This window comes from Sardina pilchardus, chromosome 16 (assembly GCF_963854185.1).
Source record: "Sardina pilchardus chromosome 16, fSarPil1.1, whole genome shotgun sequence".
Taxonomy (NCBI): Eukaryota; Metazoa; Chordata; class Actinopteri; order Clupeiformes; family Clupeidae; genus Sardina; species Sardina pilchardus.
Window position 1 is genome coordinate 15,638,701 of NC_085009.1, and position 19,182 is coordinate 15,657,882.

Genomic DNA, 19,182 nt, shown 5'->3' on the forward strand with positions numbered 1-19,182 from the left:
GTAACGAAATTTAAGCAGCAACGAAACGAAAGCAGCAGCTGCTGTCACTTCTGTTTTGGAAGATGTTAAAGCCAAGTTTTCTTTGAAAATAGAACAAAAACTTGCCCTGGAGCAGTTCATACAGCAGAAGGACGTGTTTGCGATTCTACCGACCGGCTTTGGTAGGCTAAAAGTTTAACTTATCAACTAGCCCCGCTCGTGGCAATTGCGTACGGAGTCATTTGAACAATGCACATTGATGACGCCTCTTTTGCAGTAGAATCAAAGCACAGCTTCCCCAGACTAATGTTCAATCTTAAAAGATTGAGCTTAGTATGGTGAAAACCAGTTAGAAAGTGCAATAAGACCAACTGAAAGTGAAACCTGGCGTTTTTCTAGGCTGATTTGACATGGAACTACACTCTCATCTGGCGTAATAATCAAGGCAAGTTGCAAATGTACCATGGGCGCAGTGATGCAGGCACTACTACTGCCTTGTTGTTTAAGGGGACTATTTTCAGATGCTGCATGACGGTCTAATCCTTTCAATGATCTATGCTAGGCTGAAGCTAAAACTTGTATCGCCAGACTCACAGAATGGCTGGATGCACGGGAAAAAGGTAAATATCAAGACGTTTGTAACGTCGAAACGTTAGTCAATGTTTTGCACCTTTTAAATAAATACTAAAGAAGACATCTGCGTTGCACCGGCATTCCTCTTCCTTTCGTAAATATCAATTGTTTTGCTCAAGGGGAGGTGAAAAATGAGCTTATTTCCAAAAATGGCGGAATATCCCTTTAATTCGTTGCAGAGTGATGCAAAGTGACAAAGTGACGCATGTGTGGCTCCCATCAGAAAGCAACACTGTATGCTCTGCCATTTAGGATGTGAAATAATCAATTTTGAGCCGTTTACTTTGTGTAACTTATTTTGATATGTTCGTGCAGCACCCCCAACCCAAATCCTGATTTTTACTAGTTCTATAGCAGTAGGGCTATTAACAATAAAAGTGGTTTTAACTACAGTATGTTCACAAAGATGTCAGAAAACAAAAACTATTAAAATGTAGTGTCAATGAGCACATCGGCCGAGACAACTACAGGTATAGGCTAATATCTGGTTTTGAATATAACCTCGGTTCTCTGAAGGAAAACATAATATATGATGAGGAGTCCTTCTCAAATGGCATCATCGATCTGAACCAGTCTTCCTTCACCCAACTTGGGGATTTTCTCGCTTCCTAAATAGACACAATGGTTGAAACCACTGGGAACACTTATCACAGTGCGTTACTGTGACGGTGGCACCGCAGGGCTGCTCACAGGTATCCTTGATACTGGTTGGAGTAGGACAGCCCTTGCTTTGATTGTGCACAACCGTCTGTCTGGGCCCCACAGCAAACAAATAGCAGTTTGGTGTTGTGCAAGGGCTGCCTTTGTTCAGTGTTGTTATCAGCACACCTGTTGACAAACACTTGCCACTTCAAAGAGTAGAGTAGAGAGACCGTGTCAAAAGCACTATATTGTTCTGAGAAACTCCATCTAAGTTAGTCTCAATACAATGCTTATTGTTGTCCACATGCATGTTGAACAATGTATATTGTTACATCTGGTGAAACATAGAATATATACTGTATTGCTTAAACTATATGCAGACAGCCATTAATTATATAAAAGTGTAATTTATATGTACTGCATTTGCCTGTTTATGGGCTGTTCATCATGGTAAATATTGATCCGTAGGGGGCAGTGCTGAGCAACCTTATTCAGCTCACAATCTAAGATTTCACCTGCTTGAATACTGATGTTTCTTCCCATGAGGGTATAAAAAAGCAATTGTAAGGCAGCTCTCACACAAATGCAAATAACAGTTTGACAGCTGACAGCAATTAGCAATCTGAAGGGACAGGAGACAGACTTCTGTGTTATTACACATGACCTCTTGAGTGACATTTAGTCATAAGGATGGCAGAAGACAATATCTACTTTAATACAATGGCAAAGGTCACACCGAAGGAGTCTACTCCAGGTAACGGAACACCATGTTACTTTATGTACTTTTGGAAATTATACGCAATAGATTTTTATGTCCCCACATAATCTACCGAGCAATTTTAATACTTTGCTTGTTTAATGTGTTTGCTTATATCTCTGTGTTTTTTTCCATTCAGTTTACATGTGTTTGTTATTATCATACTTAAACTGCAAAAACGTATCGAATGAAGTTTGAATCACTCCTCTAACACATAATCTAAGCTGCAGCTATTCATGCATAACTTCTTTGTAAAAATCTTAGTCACCTGATAAAATAAATAGCATGTGTAGAATAACATGCTACATACTGTTGCAAATCCTAACTCAATACTTCCCTTTGATATTGATAACATTTTAGAGATGCATCAGTTCTGTTACAACCCAAAGTATGAAAAAGTTGGGACATGTTGTAAAATGTGAATAAAAAAAATGCTATGATTTATGGTTTAATGCTATGGTCTGGACCTCAGACAGGCCATTTTAGCACCTGAACTATTATTCTATTGAGAAGCACTGTTTAATTGAACTTGTGCAAAAATGCTGGCTTTTCATTGTTTTCTTGAAATATTCAAGGTGTTCCCTTGTCTAGATAACAGTATATGTTGCTCAAAACCAAAATGATCACGCCTTATAGACACTAATGTACCTCCAAACCATCATGGATGCTGAGTTTTAAACTGATGCATCAAGTTGGATACAATACATTGTATTAGTTCAATACGTTGAATAGTCCTTTCCTCCTAGAAGACTCCCGGAAGAATCCATGATTTCCAACAATAATATTAACTTTTGATTGGTCTAACAAGTCCCTTTCCACTTTTCATTTGAGATGAGCTCAGGCCCAGGTGGCATGGTAGCATTTCTGCATCATGTCTATATAAAATGTCTTTGCAAGAGCATTTTTACAGTATAGCATTCTCATACAATGGCTATCAGAAGACTCCCTGAACCCATACAATGACTTCCTTTACAGAAAAAGGTTTGGGTTTTAATGCAGTGCCATGAGGTCCAAACCACCAAGGCCATTTCATATTTGTTTTCAGTCCGTCAGTCAAAAAGAGAACTTGCACACCAATGCAAAGTGTAACCTAGCCAATGAGGAGTGTAAAGTGCTACCCTAGTGCAAACGTTTTCGGTCCCATTCAGACCATCATCAGTGCATTTTTTTCCAGCCCTGATATTATGTACTGTAGATGATGAAATCCTCAAATCCTCGCAATTTCATGATAAGAAACATTATTCTTAAATTCTTTCCTCATTTGCCCACACATGTTTCACAGAGATGAATACCTCTACGTCTTTACTTCTGAGAGACTCTCTGGGATCCTGTTTTTCCCCCTCATTCAGCCCTAATTGGTTGTGCAATGTTCCTCCTTTTGTTGTCCTTATCATGTAACAATTTTTCCAGTCTTTTGTTGCCCCTGTCCCATCTTTTTTGAGCACTGCTTAAATGTGCTTATATTTTCCATTAATTAGTCAAACAGTTGATATGTTGTCCTTGAACTATTCTCTAATAAATATAGGGTTAGCATGATTTGTGAATCATTGTTTTCTTCTTTGTTCACATTTTACAAAGCATCGCAACTTTTTCAGAAATCGGGTTGTCATTTCTGACATTGATAACCCCACACAGTAGTCTCACATTACCAAGAGGAAGAAACTCATGGGTAGTTGTTCTTATTTCATTTCTGCATCGAAAGATACAGTACTTGGATAGGTGATATGGGTTTACCCTTTCTCTTTGGTTCAATGCATTGTTAGTGCTTCCGCATCACCAGTGCTGCCTTCCTATTTTGATTTATTCAGTATTTTTGCCAAAGTTTCTCAGTATTTGTATTTGGTTGCTTATAGTAAATACAAAATAAACACATGTGCATGTTGCCATGCCACTGTGGACATACAGTAGTAACATTGTCTTGGCACAGTTTTGCCAATGTTTGGCACAGGCCTCATCTTGTGGTCCTTAAAATGGTGGAGTGTGTTGGAGCTGTAGTGCATACAGTGACATCCCACACCACACACAGATCTAAGTCCCTATATGGAGTTGCTGTGATTGAGTCTGACCTCAGAATTGTCATGATCTTATTTACCATTACAGTATATTGTTTGTATCAATATAGGCTAAAAACTACAATTCAAGCAGATAACTTATTGTAAGATCTTGTGAACACTTAAGCTATGCATTACTCTTTCTTTGTTCTTTTCTCTGATATTGCAGTGATTGAAAACTGCAGTCCGAATGGCCTGAATCATATACAAAATAGCTTTTAGAGAGACAGTAGCAGGAGGTCAGAAGGTCAGGTAGCGAGGGTGGCCATTTAACATTTAACAGTGCGATTTCCCCCCTAATTTCAACAGTTTATTTCCTAATTGTTACATTTTCTTACCCTTTTTTTTAGCACTTCCTGTTATTAGCTTTGAATGACACCTCTCCACCTCTCTCTCTCTCTCTGTCTCTCTGTCTCTCTCTCTCTCTCTGTCTCTGTCTCTGCTGCCCTCTACAGGTATAGGTTTGTCAGTAAAGATGTCCAATGGCGATCAGGCAAAAGGGACCGGTAAGTTCTGTATGTTTTAAAATTTGAGATGGTATTTTTCATGTTGCCAAATACACCTCAGAAACACGCCGACTGGATTACAAGGATTAGTGGCAGATGTGTTGCTAGCTAGAAAATATAGTGCACTTAATCTGCCCTTCACATGATCACACACAATTAGTTGTTTAATGTTTATTCAAACATTTCCTCAAATTTGTTGTTGCTTTGATCGTAATGTCAATCAATCGTATCTGATGTAACATTTGTTACAGTATATTGCAGGCTCACTCATTCATTACAAACTCATTTATAGGTCTTCAGTCCCAACATGCAAATAGATGCCAGTTAACCATGGATGAGATGGGTCTCTTTAAGCTAAAGATAACCATCCTGGCTGTCCTTTGTGTCATCCTTGGAACTTTTGCTGTTGTTTTTGAAGTGCAATGTAAGTAAGTACTGTAAGTGTGTGTGTGTGTGTGTGTGTGTGTGTGTGTTTAATGTAAGGGTTTAACCATTTAATTACATGTTTACATGATTGTTCATGTAAAGGTTTCTACAGGCAAGTAATACAGTCTGTTCCAGGCTGGAAAATCGAAAATTTATTGAATTGTTTAAGTTATTTGCATAGAAGTTAACCGCTCTCTTTCTTTTTCTAGTTTTTTCGACTGTGGAGAAATATACAGGTGAGTTGGCATACACAAATTAGTGACTGAGTCATTGTGTGGGAGAGAATTGGCAAAACATAATGAGAGTCAGAATGACACGCCATAACATAATAAGTCCTTTAGACCAGGGATTCCCTAACTGTGGTATGCATACCACCTGTGGTACGCAAGTTGCTTCTAGGGGGTGTGTGAGATGAATAGGGCTATCGCGGAAAGGTGTTAAAATGATTACTTTAAGCGTAAATAAATAATTCATAATGATATGGAAACATTACATTAAACGATATAATTTGTAAACTCTATAGTACTGTAGGCTATGTTTTCATTAAACATGGAATAAGTAAATAGAATGTTACGTTTTTATGTGTCAAATTTGTTTAAGTAATTAGAACTGTAATTGAGTGTAGCTAGATGTATCTGTATGACACAGCTGCAATTTATTTATGCAATTTATAGCCATAATTACAGTATTCGGTGTTTGTATGACATTTTGTTTTCTTTCACAAGACATTGCACAAAAGTTGGACACGCTGCACCAGCAATATAATGATGCCACTTCTATGACTAAGATGTTGGAGGCTAACCTTACAGGTAAAGAGTCACATATAGTGACATTAGCAATTACTTTTGGATTGTCCATTCAAACAACATCAGTATCAAGCATCAGTAGCACTCTCTCTCAAATACCTGTGAATTGTTCTCTAACGACTAACTTGATGCAAACCTAACACTAAGAAAGTCTTATTATCATAAACATATATCAAAATGGCTGAAAATATACACTTTCATATTTTGTTTACAATCCATACATTAGCTTATTTAGAGGCCCTTGATTTGGAAACATATCATTACATTATTAAGTCCTCTCTTGGCAGAAACAAATGAGAGGTTCGTCCAGCAGACAGCCATGAACATTAATATCTCAGAGGAAAACGCAAAACTGAAGGCGGAAATTCGAGGTAGGAAACTCCTGCCTGCATGGTTACAAGACAATTGAAATGCATTAACATGTTTTTTTTGTCTGTACCAGGATAACATAATAAAAGCACTATGCTTCTTTTGCATCATACACATATTAATTTACTTTCTTTAAAAAAACAATAAAGAACTGTGCAATACCTGGAGTTACAGTATTTGTAAATTGCTTTTAAATAATATAATTTTGAACTGCCTCCCAGATCTACAGCGAGCACAGCTGTGCACAGATGGATGGGAGTATTTTAGAGGGAGCTTCTACTACTTCTCCTCTGACAACACAAACTTGGATGAAGGCAGAGCTGCCTGTGTGGCTATGGGCGGAGATCTGGTCATCATCGAGAGTGCAGAGGAAATGGTATGACACTATGGTACATCCCTACATGTGCTTTGTCTGAGCTCTATATCATCTTTCATGATAAGACTTACGTCTCTATGTAATTGATTGGTCCGCACACTGGGTAAGCTCCAAAAATACACTTTTCATTAACTACATAAAAGGCAACGCTTCGATCCTCGTTCGAAGGATCGAAACGTTGCCTTTTATGTAACTAATAAAAAGTGTATTTTTGGTGCATACCCAGTGTGCGGACCAATCAATTACATTGTCTTCCACTTTTGTCCGGCACCTGGATTATTGGTTCTGTGGATGTGCGCACCTCAACCAAAAGACTTACTGTACGTCTCTCACATAGGATTTCCTAAGTCTTCAATTGAGGATTTTAAAGGAGAATGGCTACTATATTGGTCTAACTGATGGTCAAGTTGAGGGAAGCTGGCGGTGGATGGACAATACCGCACTTAAGGACCCAAAGTTAGTGCAACCCAGATACTTTGTTTTTTTAAGCATCTCTCATACTTGTTAGGAGTATAAGTTGTCATATTTAATTTATTTACATGACCCACACTTGCTCCTTTTTAGATTCTGGGGACGTAACCAACCGGACAACTATGCACTGCCTGGATGGGATAAAACTGTTGGAAAGGACTGTGTTATAATATCAGATTATAGGTGGTATAACATTCCATGTAATCGAGTGTTTAAGCGCATCTGTGAGCGCAAGCTGGCGTGCATAAATGGCAGTATGGTTAGTGAATACAGTGCAGGTGGGGGTGGATTTGCATCTTTTCCCAGGGTCCAAGTGAGTGCAGGGTTCTCTGCATCTTCTTGAATTTTTTTTCAAGGGTTCAGTCCATTTTAATTCTAAGGACCCCACACAGATCCTTTTATTTGAGATGTGAATCAGGGTGAATACTGTTACAATACTGAGAATTAGATTTACTCACAGTAGCAAGTATTAAAGAAACTCACTGACAACAACTAGAAAGAGAGAGAGAGAGACTTGAATTGTGTTGTGTTACAGTGATGTCGGACTACATTCTTGCGTGCCATCGCTTACGTAACAAAAATTAATGTTCTTTCAATGATCTCTATCTATTACTAAAAACTGCAAATCCTTGTTTTCTCCCACAAACATGACTATGTAACATTAATACATGATTGAGTGAATGATGTGTGTGTGTGTGTGGAGGTGGATAGGTTTTAAACTTTTGGATTTTATCATGCAAGATCCCATTTTAAGTCTGTGTGTACTGTATTTCAGATTGCAGATATTTTAGATGTAATATGAAATATATCCCACTGTTGATATGGCTGTGGTGGGATCACCATGGTTGTGTAGTTGAGTTTTAGTCATAAGGTTGAATTAATAATTGAATAAGTACGGGATAATGGACGACACGCCGTGCGGTTATTCAAAGTTAATGTACGTTCTAGACGGTGATACGGCCCGACGCGAAGCGGAGGGACGTTCCGTCTAGAAAAGTGCATTTAACTTTGAATAACCGCACGGCGTGAAGTCCATTATCCCGCTTATTCCACTGTTGCCACTTGCGTTGTGTTCGTTTCCGGTGCCAATTTAAATGTTTTAATCGCTAGAACTGTATTGTTTGTAGAACTACTTTTCCCAGACACTTTTCAACTAATTTCTCAAACTGCGGTTACTAGTTCTAAATGGATGGTTGCTATGGCCAAAAGCCAGTCGTTAGTTCTAATCTCCCGTTGTCAAGCTGGCATATCCCAGGATTCTAATGAACGTTAACTTTGAAAGATTGCTATTTTTCTTAGCCTACTGCCACCTAACTAGCTAAATGACACCTCTGTCATATGCTTAACGTTACTATGATCTGAACGTCTGTATTTTACACCTTGTATGTAACGTGACAGTGCATTTAAACTTCACAATAAGTTTGGCGAATTAATATTCAAGTGTGATACGGCCAACAAATTGGAACTACTTCATAGCCGTGCGTATATCTAAAGTTAATGCACACCCTTATAGAACGCAGGACAATGGGGAATTCAACCGAGCAGTGGAATAAGTAAGGGATAACGGCCGACGAGGTGACCGGTTCGATGGAAATAATGGCTAGGTGGAGGTCTAGAACTCCGGCGACGTGCGAAGCACGGAGACGGAGTTACCTCCGCCGTGCCATTATTTCCATCGAACCGGTCGACCTCGAAGGCCGTTATCCCGCTTATCTCCCGTTTGTATTCATAACCTGTATATTTAGAATATAGTTTTATTCCACCGTTGCGTCCGTTAACATCGCTAAAACTGTCTTGACTGTGGGACTACTTTCCGCCACATATCAACTTTCTACTTGCAGGACAAAACTGCCGTTACTAGTTCTAAATGGATGGTTGCTATGGCCAAAAGCCAGTCGTTAGTTCTAAATGGCTGGTTGCTACGGCCAAAAGCCAGTCGTTAGTTCTATCTCTCCCGTTGTCAAGCGGGCATATCCCAGGATTCTGATTAACTTTAACTTTGAAAGATCGCTACTTTTATAGCCTACATGGCATCCAACTAGCTACAATCCACCTCCGTCATATGCTACAATGTTACTATGGTTCTGCACGTCTGTATTTCAGCTTGGATGCAACGTGACAGTTCATTTAAACTTCGCAACGAGTTTGGCGAATTAATATTTAAGTGTGATACGGGAACTACTTCAAAGGTAGCAGGTTATACGAAGTTAATGGCCACCCCATCAGCCAATCAGAGAAGAGAATTCCATTGTTGAGGGAGATAAAGACAGATAAAGGAGAACATCATATTATACTATTTTATCATTGCACTATTTCATAAATTAAACTTTAGTATATGTTAAAACAGGTTCTATTTTGTGTTTGCTTCTATCTAGGATTTAAAGGGATATTCCGCCATTTTTGGAAATACGCTCATTTTCCACCTCCCCTCGAGCAAAACAATCGATAGTTACCTTGTTCCCGTTCATCCAGCCATTCTGTGAGTCTGGCGATACAACTTTTAGCTTCAGCCTAGCATAGATCATTGAATCGGATTAGACCATTAGCTTCTCGCCTGCTAGCTTCATGTTTAAAAGTGACTAAGATTTCTGGTAATTTTCCTATTTAAAACGTGTCTCCTCTCAAGTTAGAAAGTGCAATAAGACCAACTGAAAATGAAACCTGGCGTTTTTCTAGGCTGATTTGACATGGAACTACACTCTCATCTGGCGTAATAATCAAGGCAACTTGCAAACTACTGGCACTACTACTGCTTGTTGTCTATGGGGACTATTTTCAGATGCTGCATACGATATCACTGCGCCTATGGTACGTTTGCAAGTTGCCTTGATTATTACGCCAGATGAGAGTGTAGTTCCATGTCAAATCAGCCTAGAAAAACGCCAGGTTTAATTTTCAGTTGGTCTTATTGCACTTTCTAACTTGAGAGGAGACACGTTTTAAATGGGAAAATTACCAGAAATCTTAGTAACTTTTAAACATGAAGCTAGCAGGCAAGAAGCTAATGGTCTAATCCGAATCAATGATCTATGCTAGGCTGAAGCTAAAAGTTGTATCGCCAGACTCACAGAATGGCTGGATGAACGGGAGCAAGGTAAATATCGATTATTTTGCTCGAGGGGAGGTGGAAAATGAGCGTATTTCCAAAAATGGCGGAATATCCCTTTAAGCTATCTGCAGAATGTATCCTCACATGAGAGTATAATAACTGTATTATTCAGTGCCCTCCACATGCTGAAGTTGACTATAAAGAGGAATATAAAATCATCTTTTGGAATGCCTTAAATTTCTTGAATTTCCCCTTGGGGATCAATAAAGTATCTATCTATCTATCTATCTATCTAAATGTCTCTTTCAATGCAATTCTCTCTTTCTATGGCTCTGAGCTAGCCTATTAGCTGGTTTTATTCTCATTGAGCTCAAACCAGCTAATAGGCTAACTGAAATAAAACCATGCCGATCTCTTCCAATACTTATGGGGGGGACTGTATCTGATGAAGTCCTACGCCTAGTGTCAGGAATTGGTATTGCAGTGTAATACCCAATCCTGAGAATTTCATACAAAAGATCAGCACACATTTTTAAGAATTTTCTGACGGGGCTTTCCATGAGCGAGAAAAGATGCAAATTTGAAGCATGCACCTCAAAATGTTGCTTTGAGAAAAATATCAATCAGGGCTTTAAATTGCATTTGAATGTGCAAATACATAACTAACATTCATGAAGGAAATATAAAATATATTAAAGAACATCTATGAAATAAATGTAAATGCTTAGTAATACACGAATTCAAAAAACATTCACACTTCATTTACATCACTTTTCTGTCAAATATAGCCATCAGATGGACATCTATACTTTCACAGATTTATTCACATGTTGTTTTACAGAAGGCAACAATTTGTTTTACTTTGAGTGGTTACTAAAATAAATGACAAATGTACAATTAGGAATCAAAGGGAAGATTGAAAGATGGATGAAATACAGCTATCCATATTTTGGTAACACTTTACTTGATGGGTTCATTCATAACATTCATAACAGCTGTCATGAACTGCATATGAAGCATTCATGACTGATTCATGAAACATGACTCAAAATTCATACCAACACTTTTATGAATGTGGAAGACAAAACGACAAAAACTTAGTAAAATAAAAGTCCAACAATCTAGTAATCCATATACACTTATCCAGCGAAACACGGAAGTAACACAGCGTCGCCATTACTGCGTGGCTGGCTGCTAAGAAATTAGCCCCTTATAGGCGGCTGTTGCAGAGGTTAGCTGTCACGTCTTAATACCTTATGTTGTTAATAAATTACCTTCATCGGTAAGTTTTGGCACAGTCTGACATCATTGATCCAATGTTCCCTTTCACCTGACATTTTCTTTCATGAGCGGGATCTCTTGTTAGACATTCTCTGACAGGATGCTTTCATTGAAAAGCACAGGCAAGTGTCACTCGTTATACTGTACTCGCAGGCACGCAGTAATGGCGATATTCAAGATGGCAGCGCCCATAAAGTTCGCGCTGGATTAGTGTATACAGGGTATTATGAATCCTCTCCAGCGTTTGTAAACATCTCATAAATATTTTATGAAGTCTACTTCAAATGTCACTTTACTATACGAGTTGTGAAGTATTCATCATACCTTGAAATGAACTACTGACCATCTGTGGACCTCTGAATGGTTGAACATTCCTGTTTTATATATCTATATACACAGTCATTGGTGAAGACAATTATGCATTCTTCAGAGGTTACTATCATAAAAAAACAAACAAACAAAAAACTCAATTCTCCTGGACACTGGGCTTCCCCATTGACTAAGATGTGGCATGATCAGGTTGGCTAAAACAAAAAAGACAGCAATGTGTTGCGATTGTTGGACTTTTATGTTGACAAGTTTTTGATGTTTTGTCTTCCACATTCATGAAAGTGTTGGTATGAATGTTGAGTCATGTTTCATCAATCAGTCATGAATGCTTCCTGTGCAGTTCATGTCAGCTGTTATGAATGTGTTATGAACGAACCCGTCAAGTAAAGTGTTACCCATATTTTCTTACAGCAATACAATTAGGCTACCAAGTTAAGTCTGACATAAAGTCTGAGCCTCCTCTCAGAGTTGTTCATTTTTATAAATGGTGTTCTCAAAAGATATTTGAGGGATGTCATTATATTCATCCTTGGCATTAGACTTTGAACTTACCAACACAACCTGTTCTAGCTAAGAACCTGAACCTGAACCTGAACGTGTCAATGTTGTGGCAGAAAATAGACAAAAAACAGAAAATGGCTGTCTGGTGACTTCTCATGAATACTTCCCCCCTCATTTAGAACTCTGTCAGTGACTTAAACATCAACCGTAATCATAGTAACTCGCCCTTTCACAGTATCTTCCTTTTCCATGAGGGACAGTTGAGTTTCCATTATAAGCATTTGGATAAAAACCTAGTAGGAGGTGGGAACTTGGGACACTGAGCTTTGGAAGTTCCCCAATTTTATGCAAATTTGGGTTGATCATGACGTTTACTTCCTTTAAATTGCCAACAGCAAATACAAGATTTTTAAACACAGACTTCTGTGATTAATTCACAGACGTTTGTGTACTGTCTGTGTACAGTCTTATATTGTCAGTCTATAGCTTTACTCTCACATATATATTGCCATTTTGAGTAACATTTTTCTGTAGTCCAGGAAGATTTGGCAATCAGCATGCATTCCCAACGGTTATGTGACTGGAACTGCCCAGATCTGCAAGTGTCGAAAATAGCATATTCAAAACTGAGCACAATATAGTGATCAATCTTGCTAATTTACATTGTCATGTTCTGATTGAAGTCAACAGCCACAAAGGTGGAAAACTCCAGCTTCAGTGAGTAAAAGTCCTACCATATCTGTGCCAACCATTCATTTAAACCAGCTGATTCTAATTAGCACAACTCTTCAGCAAAGATCATTAAACATCCATTGAACTATGTCTCAGCATCCATTTAAAACAACCTATCAAGTCTATCAACATTCATTAAATTGTCTTTCTATTAACAACTTTTAAGCTATCCATATACAACTTTTAACTGTCTACCTTTACACTATCAACGTTGATTCAACTATGCAACCACAATGTTTACCCAAACAACACCTTAATAACCATATCTACATTATCTGTTTTAACTATACAGTTATGCATTTTCATGCACTGTAATTCCTTGGATTTGCTTTTCTGGTTACTTCTATACTTTTTGCCAATATATCAGAGGTAACACATTAAATTTTATTTATACAGTATAAACTCCAGCCATTTGTCACATACATCTATGTTTCTCGAGGTCACAGAGTAAGCGAATACAGTTGGTACAAAAAAACAACTGTGTTACGGTATAGTCTCTGTGGGCATGATTTTTTGTTGTTCATCCCGACAGTACAGTGACCTTGAGAAACAAAGACCTATGTGAAAAATTGCCAAAGTTCGGAGGAATACGAACTCGGGTCGTGTGTTGTCAATCCAGTGCCATCCACTCAAGTAGTGTAGTCCTATCCAGTACTGCTGCCAGCGCTGCATTCTGGACTTTATGTATGTCTTCAATACAAGAACAAAGAGTGCACACACACACACACACACACACACACACACACACACACACACACACACACACACACACACACACACACACACACACACACACACACACACACACACACGCACACAAACACACACAGCTGAGGGGTTGGGTTGGGTTGCGACATATCCCTTCAGAAAAGTTGTCATTATGATGAAATACATAGTTTTCCTCACTTGAAATGTTTCATAACTCTAGGGTTAGGGTTAGGTTGTCTATTGTTGAGATTACTTTCCTAAAATGTGTGTCACTTAATTTTGAGGTGGTAAAGTAAACTGTACTTGAATCCCTGATATTTGTGCTATAAAGTTAGTTTGTTAACCTTACTACAATAATTACATTCATTTTAGACAAGTAATCTCAAAAGACAAAATCTACAAAATCAACAAAAGACAAAAACTGTGTCATACTAACTAACAATTTTAAGTTGTTACAGTGTAAGCAGTCACCTGCTCCCCTTCACTCTCTATGATGGCCAGGTGTCCTCCCATAGTCACACATGCATCTCTACTGCCAGCCCAGCTCTTCACATCAGTGGAGATGTAGTAGCACTTCTTATTAAAATACTCCCAGTCAAATGCACACTTTCTTCTTGCTTCAATGTTTAAAGCTGGTAGAGAAAAAAATGATGTGCTGCTGGTGTGTTTTGAAATGAAATCTACAATACATTATCTGTAACAATACTAATTCAGATGATATTCATATACTTGAAGAAGACATGACTTACAATCCAGTTTTGTTTGGATGTCTGTCCTTTCCCTGGAGATAGCTGTGCAATTTCTCAATAGTTGTGTAAAGTTCATCTGAGTGTCTTTACAAACAAACGGAGTGTCATTCAGAGAATCTTTTAACCATTAGTAGTCTGGAGATCAGACAAATCTTAGAGTGTATTTGAATTTCCTCTGGCAGATCTGTCTGCCCATCTTAACATTCAAGCTTGTTTACAAATCACCAAAAACCCAGGAACCAATCACAACTGCATATCTGGCATGGGGCAGGCTTTATACAATGAAAGATTGAGGAGGCTGGTTGGCACCGCTTTGTACAAAACCAATGACTGCACTGATGTGTCAGTGTTATACTGTATAACACGGATGTGCATTTTTATGAAATTGAGTAAACAACTAGCCACAACTTAAATCCAATTTCACCACTGGTTAGGCCACTTCGAAATCAAAAGTGAACTGAGTGTCTAGACTCATTCTCCACCAACAATTTGCCGTTGCACAGTCTAGTTTATCAGTGTAGGACAAAAACAGTGCTTATTAATCCCTAAATATGTTATCTATTTTATATCATTATGTAATAGGATAATGATAACTCACGGGTAAGTTCATGCAACAGCAATGTCTTCTCTTCAGAGGAATTTCTAAGGGCACTCTGTGACTGCACCAGTGTGTTGTTCATCTCTGTTCAGTGGTTAGAAGGTGAAAATCAAAGTCATCTTTATGGAATAACAAGGTTGTGTTGGCACTAATTTCACAGGCAATTAAAGTGTAACTCTGGTGAAAATTGACCTCAGGCTCTTTTTTCTCTGCCCTTAGCTAATCCACTGTTTGCGATTTGGAAAAATACGGTCTCCATGGCTTAGATATGGAGAGCATGCCTGGGGTCAATTTTTTCTGGAGTTACACTTTAAATGGCTGCTGGATGTTTGGTTGCCAAGTATTGTTGAACAATGAAACTTTGTCATATTGAGAGTTAAACATATACATATACTGCATCTATTGTATGACCAACAAGTAAAATGTGTATGTTGATGATGTTTGTTTTCTCTCCTACAGAAATATTATGAATCATTATGAGAGAACTTTACCCAAGAGTTCCGTCTGCAGGTGTATAGTCTGTTGTCGTGCCTCTAAAATAGAAAGTTGTTATAGCAAAAACAAAATGACCTTAAAATGTCTTAAAATCTTAAAATGAGCAGAATTTGTGACCCTGACAATTCTGTAAGAAATGTGGTCAGATGAAAAACTGAAAACAAGACATTGAAGTCCAAATGCCCTCATTTAAACTAATTTAAGGGCAAAGTGCAAACGCATTAAATATGACTAAAGCTTTTTAAAATGAGATTGCTCATTTAAAACTATGGACAAGAAGTTAATCACAAACACAGCTCAATGCTCATGATGGCAACCATGCACAAGAGCACTTTAAAAATAATGCTGTCTGTGACTCAGGGAAAGTTTTTTGGAGAAAGGTGTTGTATGAGATGTTTATACTCACCACTGTTTTTCTTCTCAAGAGCATACAGTCTCTTTGTATATGAGATTTTACTTAAAGCATCTGAAGACAACAGAAAGCTAAATTCATCACACCACCACACTACCACCATGAACACTATTAAAGCATACTCAATGTGTGATTTCCCTAAATTCACATATTACATGCTATTATTATTATATGTTATATAATATAAATATAAATACACTTACATAATGACCATATTAACCTGATATTTGGGGTAAGCATCTACATGTCTACCCCTTATTAAACGTCTATATTTTCCTCTACTTACAGAATGCACTGAGTGTAAAGATCACAATAAGCAGAAGAGCGGAGAGGAGAAGCAGGAGGACGGTGGGTTGTACAAGGACTCTCCAGTGGGACCTCTCTTCTGCTGCTGTTCTTGCAGATTGGTCATCAGGGGAAGTTGGTGCAGTGGGCTTAACGCCATCTGGCCACATAACAGCGAATACAATAAAGATAAACATTAAGGTGTTGAAAATGATGAAAAAAACATGATAATCACCTCCTCAATGTCCTGTTGTGCTAAAGAACGCAGATGCTGATCTGGATTGACACCATATACTGTATCATACTAGTGACAAAATAATTTCAGACTAGCAACATGTAACAAATCAGACAAGGCACTGTAAGACACCAATTTTCTAATCACAAAAGGCACAGACACCTAAGACATTATACACACATAATGCAATTCCAGCATTATAATGCCAATCCAAAATGCCAGCAAGTTATCACTAATATCGTGCCAATGACCAGAATTAGAAAAAAACACACAGCATACCCTGATTTGGGAGGCTGACTTTGGTGTAGATAACACAGTGACCTCCTGCAGCATGAAATAATAACAACAATCATAATTTAAAAAGTTATAATACCAATGGAATATAATATAAACTGTAGTTGTATAGAAGAAGCTTAATTTATACATCCTCTGATGAACAATTATTTACAGCAAATCCTAATTTCCGCCTGAACTGAAGATATAGTAGAAACAAAAAATGTAACATAATTCCAACTATAAATCAAATGTACAGTAGGCTGCATTTGTGGCCGACATTTACAGGAATAGAGAGTAGACTATAATTGATGCATGCAAATGACTTCCTGGAGCTTGAGCTTCACGCCAAGTGAGCAGAGACTTGAGTTCCATGAAGTCAAGACCTATTTTTTACTGTGAAACTTCACACACCTCTCACTCTATCTCCGTTCTCTTGGGCAGATTTTCCTGGCGCAGGACTGTGGATATTTGAGTAGGTAGCATCATCATCATCAGTGGTTTCTGGTGTAGAGTTTGTGAAATAAAGGTAAAGACACCTCAAAATTGCAGTTCAGATGTCATGGTTAAATGATCTGCTATTTCACAGCTATTTCAACCAATTTCTCAGGAAGGTGAGTTATAATAAACACATGAAATAGTCTTCAACCAGCTCTAAAAAAACATTTGAAAGTAAAACATATCAAAGACGACAACAACAAAGCTGGAAAACAGTATCTCTATATTTATTTGTGTAATTATTGTGCAGCTCTTTTCCAAAATGCTATAAATCCATTATTGACAACATGAATGAGTCATGTTAATTGTGCAAAATATCAATAAAAGTGCAGCTGAGTTGTTTTGATAGAGTAAAAATAAATCAAGCAACAATAACCCAATTCCAGTTACACTAAAATTACTTGGAAATCAACATCAAAAATTGATTGATGAAGATTGATGAAAATGCATTAAAATTGTGGATTTAGCATTTTGTAAAAGAGATCCACAAATTGGACTGTTTAGGGGAAAAAGATACTCACATCTAATTGTCTATAATAATGTGTAATACGCAATATCTCTATGATATGATAAACTGATAGCACCATAACCATCCTCAAGAGGAGAAAACTGATATGGAAGTAGAGCATTTCAAGAAAGAAAGACGATATGTAATAGCAGTACATGATTTGTTTGTCCAGAACTGGGTATGGTAAGAGAGTATACCATCAAACAAAAATGACCATGGTGGCCCCCAAGAGGTCTCACTCCAACAAATCCAGCCCATTGTCTAACGTGAATTTGACATCTCTGCACTATAGTGCAGCAGTGCCACACGGCCTGCTGGTATTTTTCCCGGTAAAAATAAGTGTCCCACTCACTGATGGTACTGTTTAGTGATGATCATTAACAGTAAGGATATTTCAACACATAAAATCAAAATAGGAAAATAGGAAGTCAAAGCAATTGTGCACCCTAACAAGAAAAATCTACTACAACAACAGTGGCACACTTACCTGAGCTTGTTTTACCTGATATGTGTTTTTGGTGGTAGTTTACGACCGCATAAAGTGGATGTTCAGACATCTTGATACATAGAGAGCCTCTATTTCACAAGGGAAGAAATGGACTCTCTCTCTCTTCTCTCTCTCTGTCAATTTTTTTGCATTCGCACCCTCCCCAACCACACGCTCAAGCGCACACATAGAATTGTACACCACCCACACATTTCCTGACTGTTTGGCACACTAACAGACCACTGTTTCTTGTCTCAAACACTTTATACAGTATCACCACTTTATCATGACACTTTACACTACAACTTCGCCACTTCATCATGACACTTCACCACAACACCACCACTTCTGACACCAGCCACTTTAGCTGGGACAAAGCCAGTTGATGTTCCTCTAGTTCTTTCATCATCATGCTTGATATTGACTAAGATTAAGAATAAGACATACATAAGCAGTAAGCTTAATTTATTGGTAGCTGTCCATAGTTCTGGGGTGCCAACATTGTATATTGCGCCAATGTCCACTGATGCCCCCTTTGGATTAGGGGTGATATGAGTTTAGAGCAGCTAGTGAAATGGTGTAGAATGGAGAGGATGTCTGAGGCTTTGCAACATCAGAGGAGGATATCAATATCTTAGAAGTCAAGAGGGGTGATCAATGGTTGTCAGTCATCCGGAGGTCTTTATCAGAACTTTGTTTAGAAAACAAACATCATTAACATCTCTGTCCACCTAGAAATGTGTGCTATAGCTACAAAGCACCCCAGACACGATTGCAGCTTGATTCAACTGGTAAGTAACCATACACACCAAATTGATCAGAACCAATTATGGACATACTGTAGATCTTCACACAAAGTATACAGCTTAACTGTGTTTAAATCTGTCTCTTAACCAGGGCTCTATATCAACTTTTTTCATCACCAGCCAACGTGGCTAGTAGATTTTTTTTCCTTACAAGCCAAATAGAAATTCAAGTAGCCATTTTTTTCTGACCAAAATTAGACATGCCCTGCCCACTAACTT

General features: G+C 38.1%; 2 protein-coding genes across 2 annotated transcripts; one reads left to right on the plus strand and one right to left on the minus strand.

Annotated features, from left to right (window-relative positions):
- Nucleotides 1-4,874: 4,874 nt before the first annotated feature.
- LOC134060067 (C-type lectin domain family 4 member F-like) lies at nt 4,875-8,167 on the plus strand. The gene is made up of 7 exons (XM_062516651.1): nt 4,875-4,992; nt 5,204-5,230; nt 5,720-5,803; nt 6,088-6,171; nt 6,391-6,545; nt 6,883-7,001; nt 7,110-8,167. Exons 1-7 carry the CDS (start codon nt 4,899-4,901, stop codon nt 7,357-7,359), a joined length of 813 nt encoding a protein of 270 aa, XP_062372635.1. The 5' UTR covers nt 4,875-4,898; the 3' UTR covers nt 7,360-8,167.
- A 3,842-nt stretch (nt 8,168-12,009) lies between these two features.
- Nucleotides 12,010-18,293, minus strand: LOC134059967 (CD209 antigen-like protein B). The gene is made up of 11 exons (XM_062516528.1): nt 18,158-18,293; nt 17,079-17,168; nt 16,671-16,715; nt 16,158-16,316; nt 15,866-15,925; nt 15,456-15,497; nt 14,965-15,048; nt 14,367-14,450; nt 14,089-14,249; nt 13,505-13,599; nt 12,010-12,773 (listed from the first exon to the last, which is right to left on the minus strand). Exons 1-11 carry the CDS (start codon nt 18,225-18,227, stop codon nt 12,653-12,655), a joined length of 1,011 nt encoding a protein of 336 aa, XP_062372512.1. The 5' UTR covers nt 18,228-18,293; the 3' UTR covers nt 12,010-12,652.
- Nucleotides 18,294-19,182: the final 889 nt, after the last annotated feature.

Coding starts and splice junctions, on each gene's coding strand:
- LOC134060067 (XM_062516651.1), top strand. CDS start 4,899: ATGGATGAGATGGGTCTCTTTAAGCTAAAGATAACCATCCTGGCTGTC. Junction 5,804..6,087: donor GTTGGAGGCTAACCTTACAG/GTAAAGAGTCAC, acceptor CTCTCTTGGCAG/AAACAAATGAGAGGTTCGTC. Junction 6,172..6,390: donor ACTGAAGGCGGAAATTCGAG/GTAGGAAACTCC, acceptor ACTGCCTCCCAG/ATCTACAGCGAGCACAGCTG.
- LOC134059967 (XM_062516528.1), bottom strand. CDS start 18,227: ATGTCTGAACATCCACTTTATGCGGTCGTAAACTACCACCAAAAACAC. Junction 15,049..15,455: donor CCTGCAGACGGAACTCTTGG/GTAAAGTTCTCT, acceptor ACCACTGAACAG/AGATGAACAACACACTGGTG. Junction 12,774..13,504: donor ATTGACAACACACGACCCGA/GTTCGTATTCCT, acceptor CGACACTTGCAG/ATCTGGGCAGTTCCAGTCAC.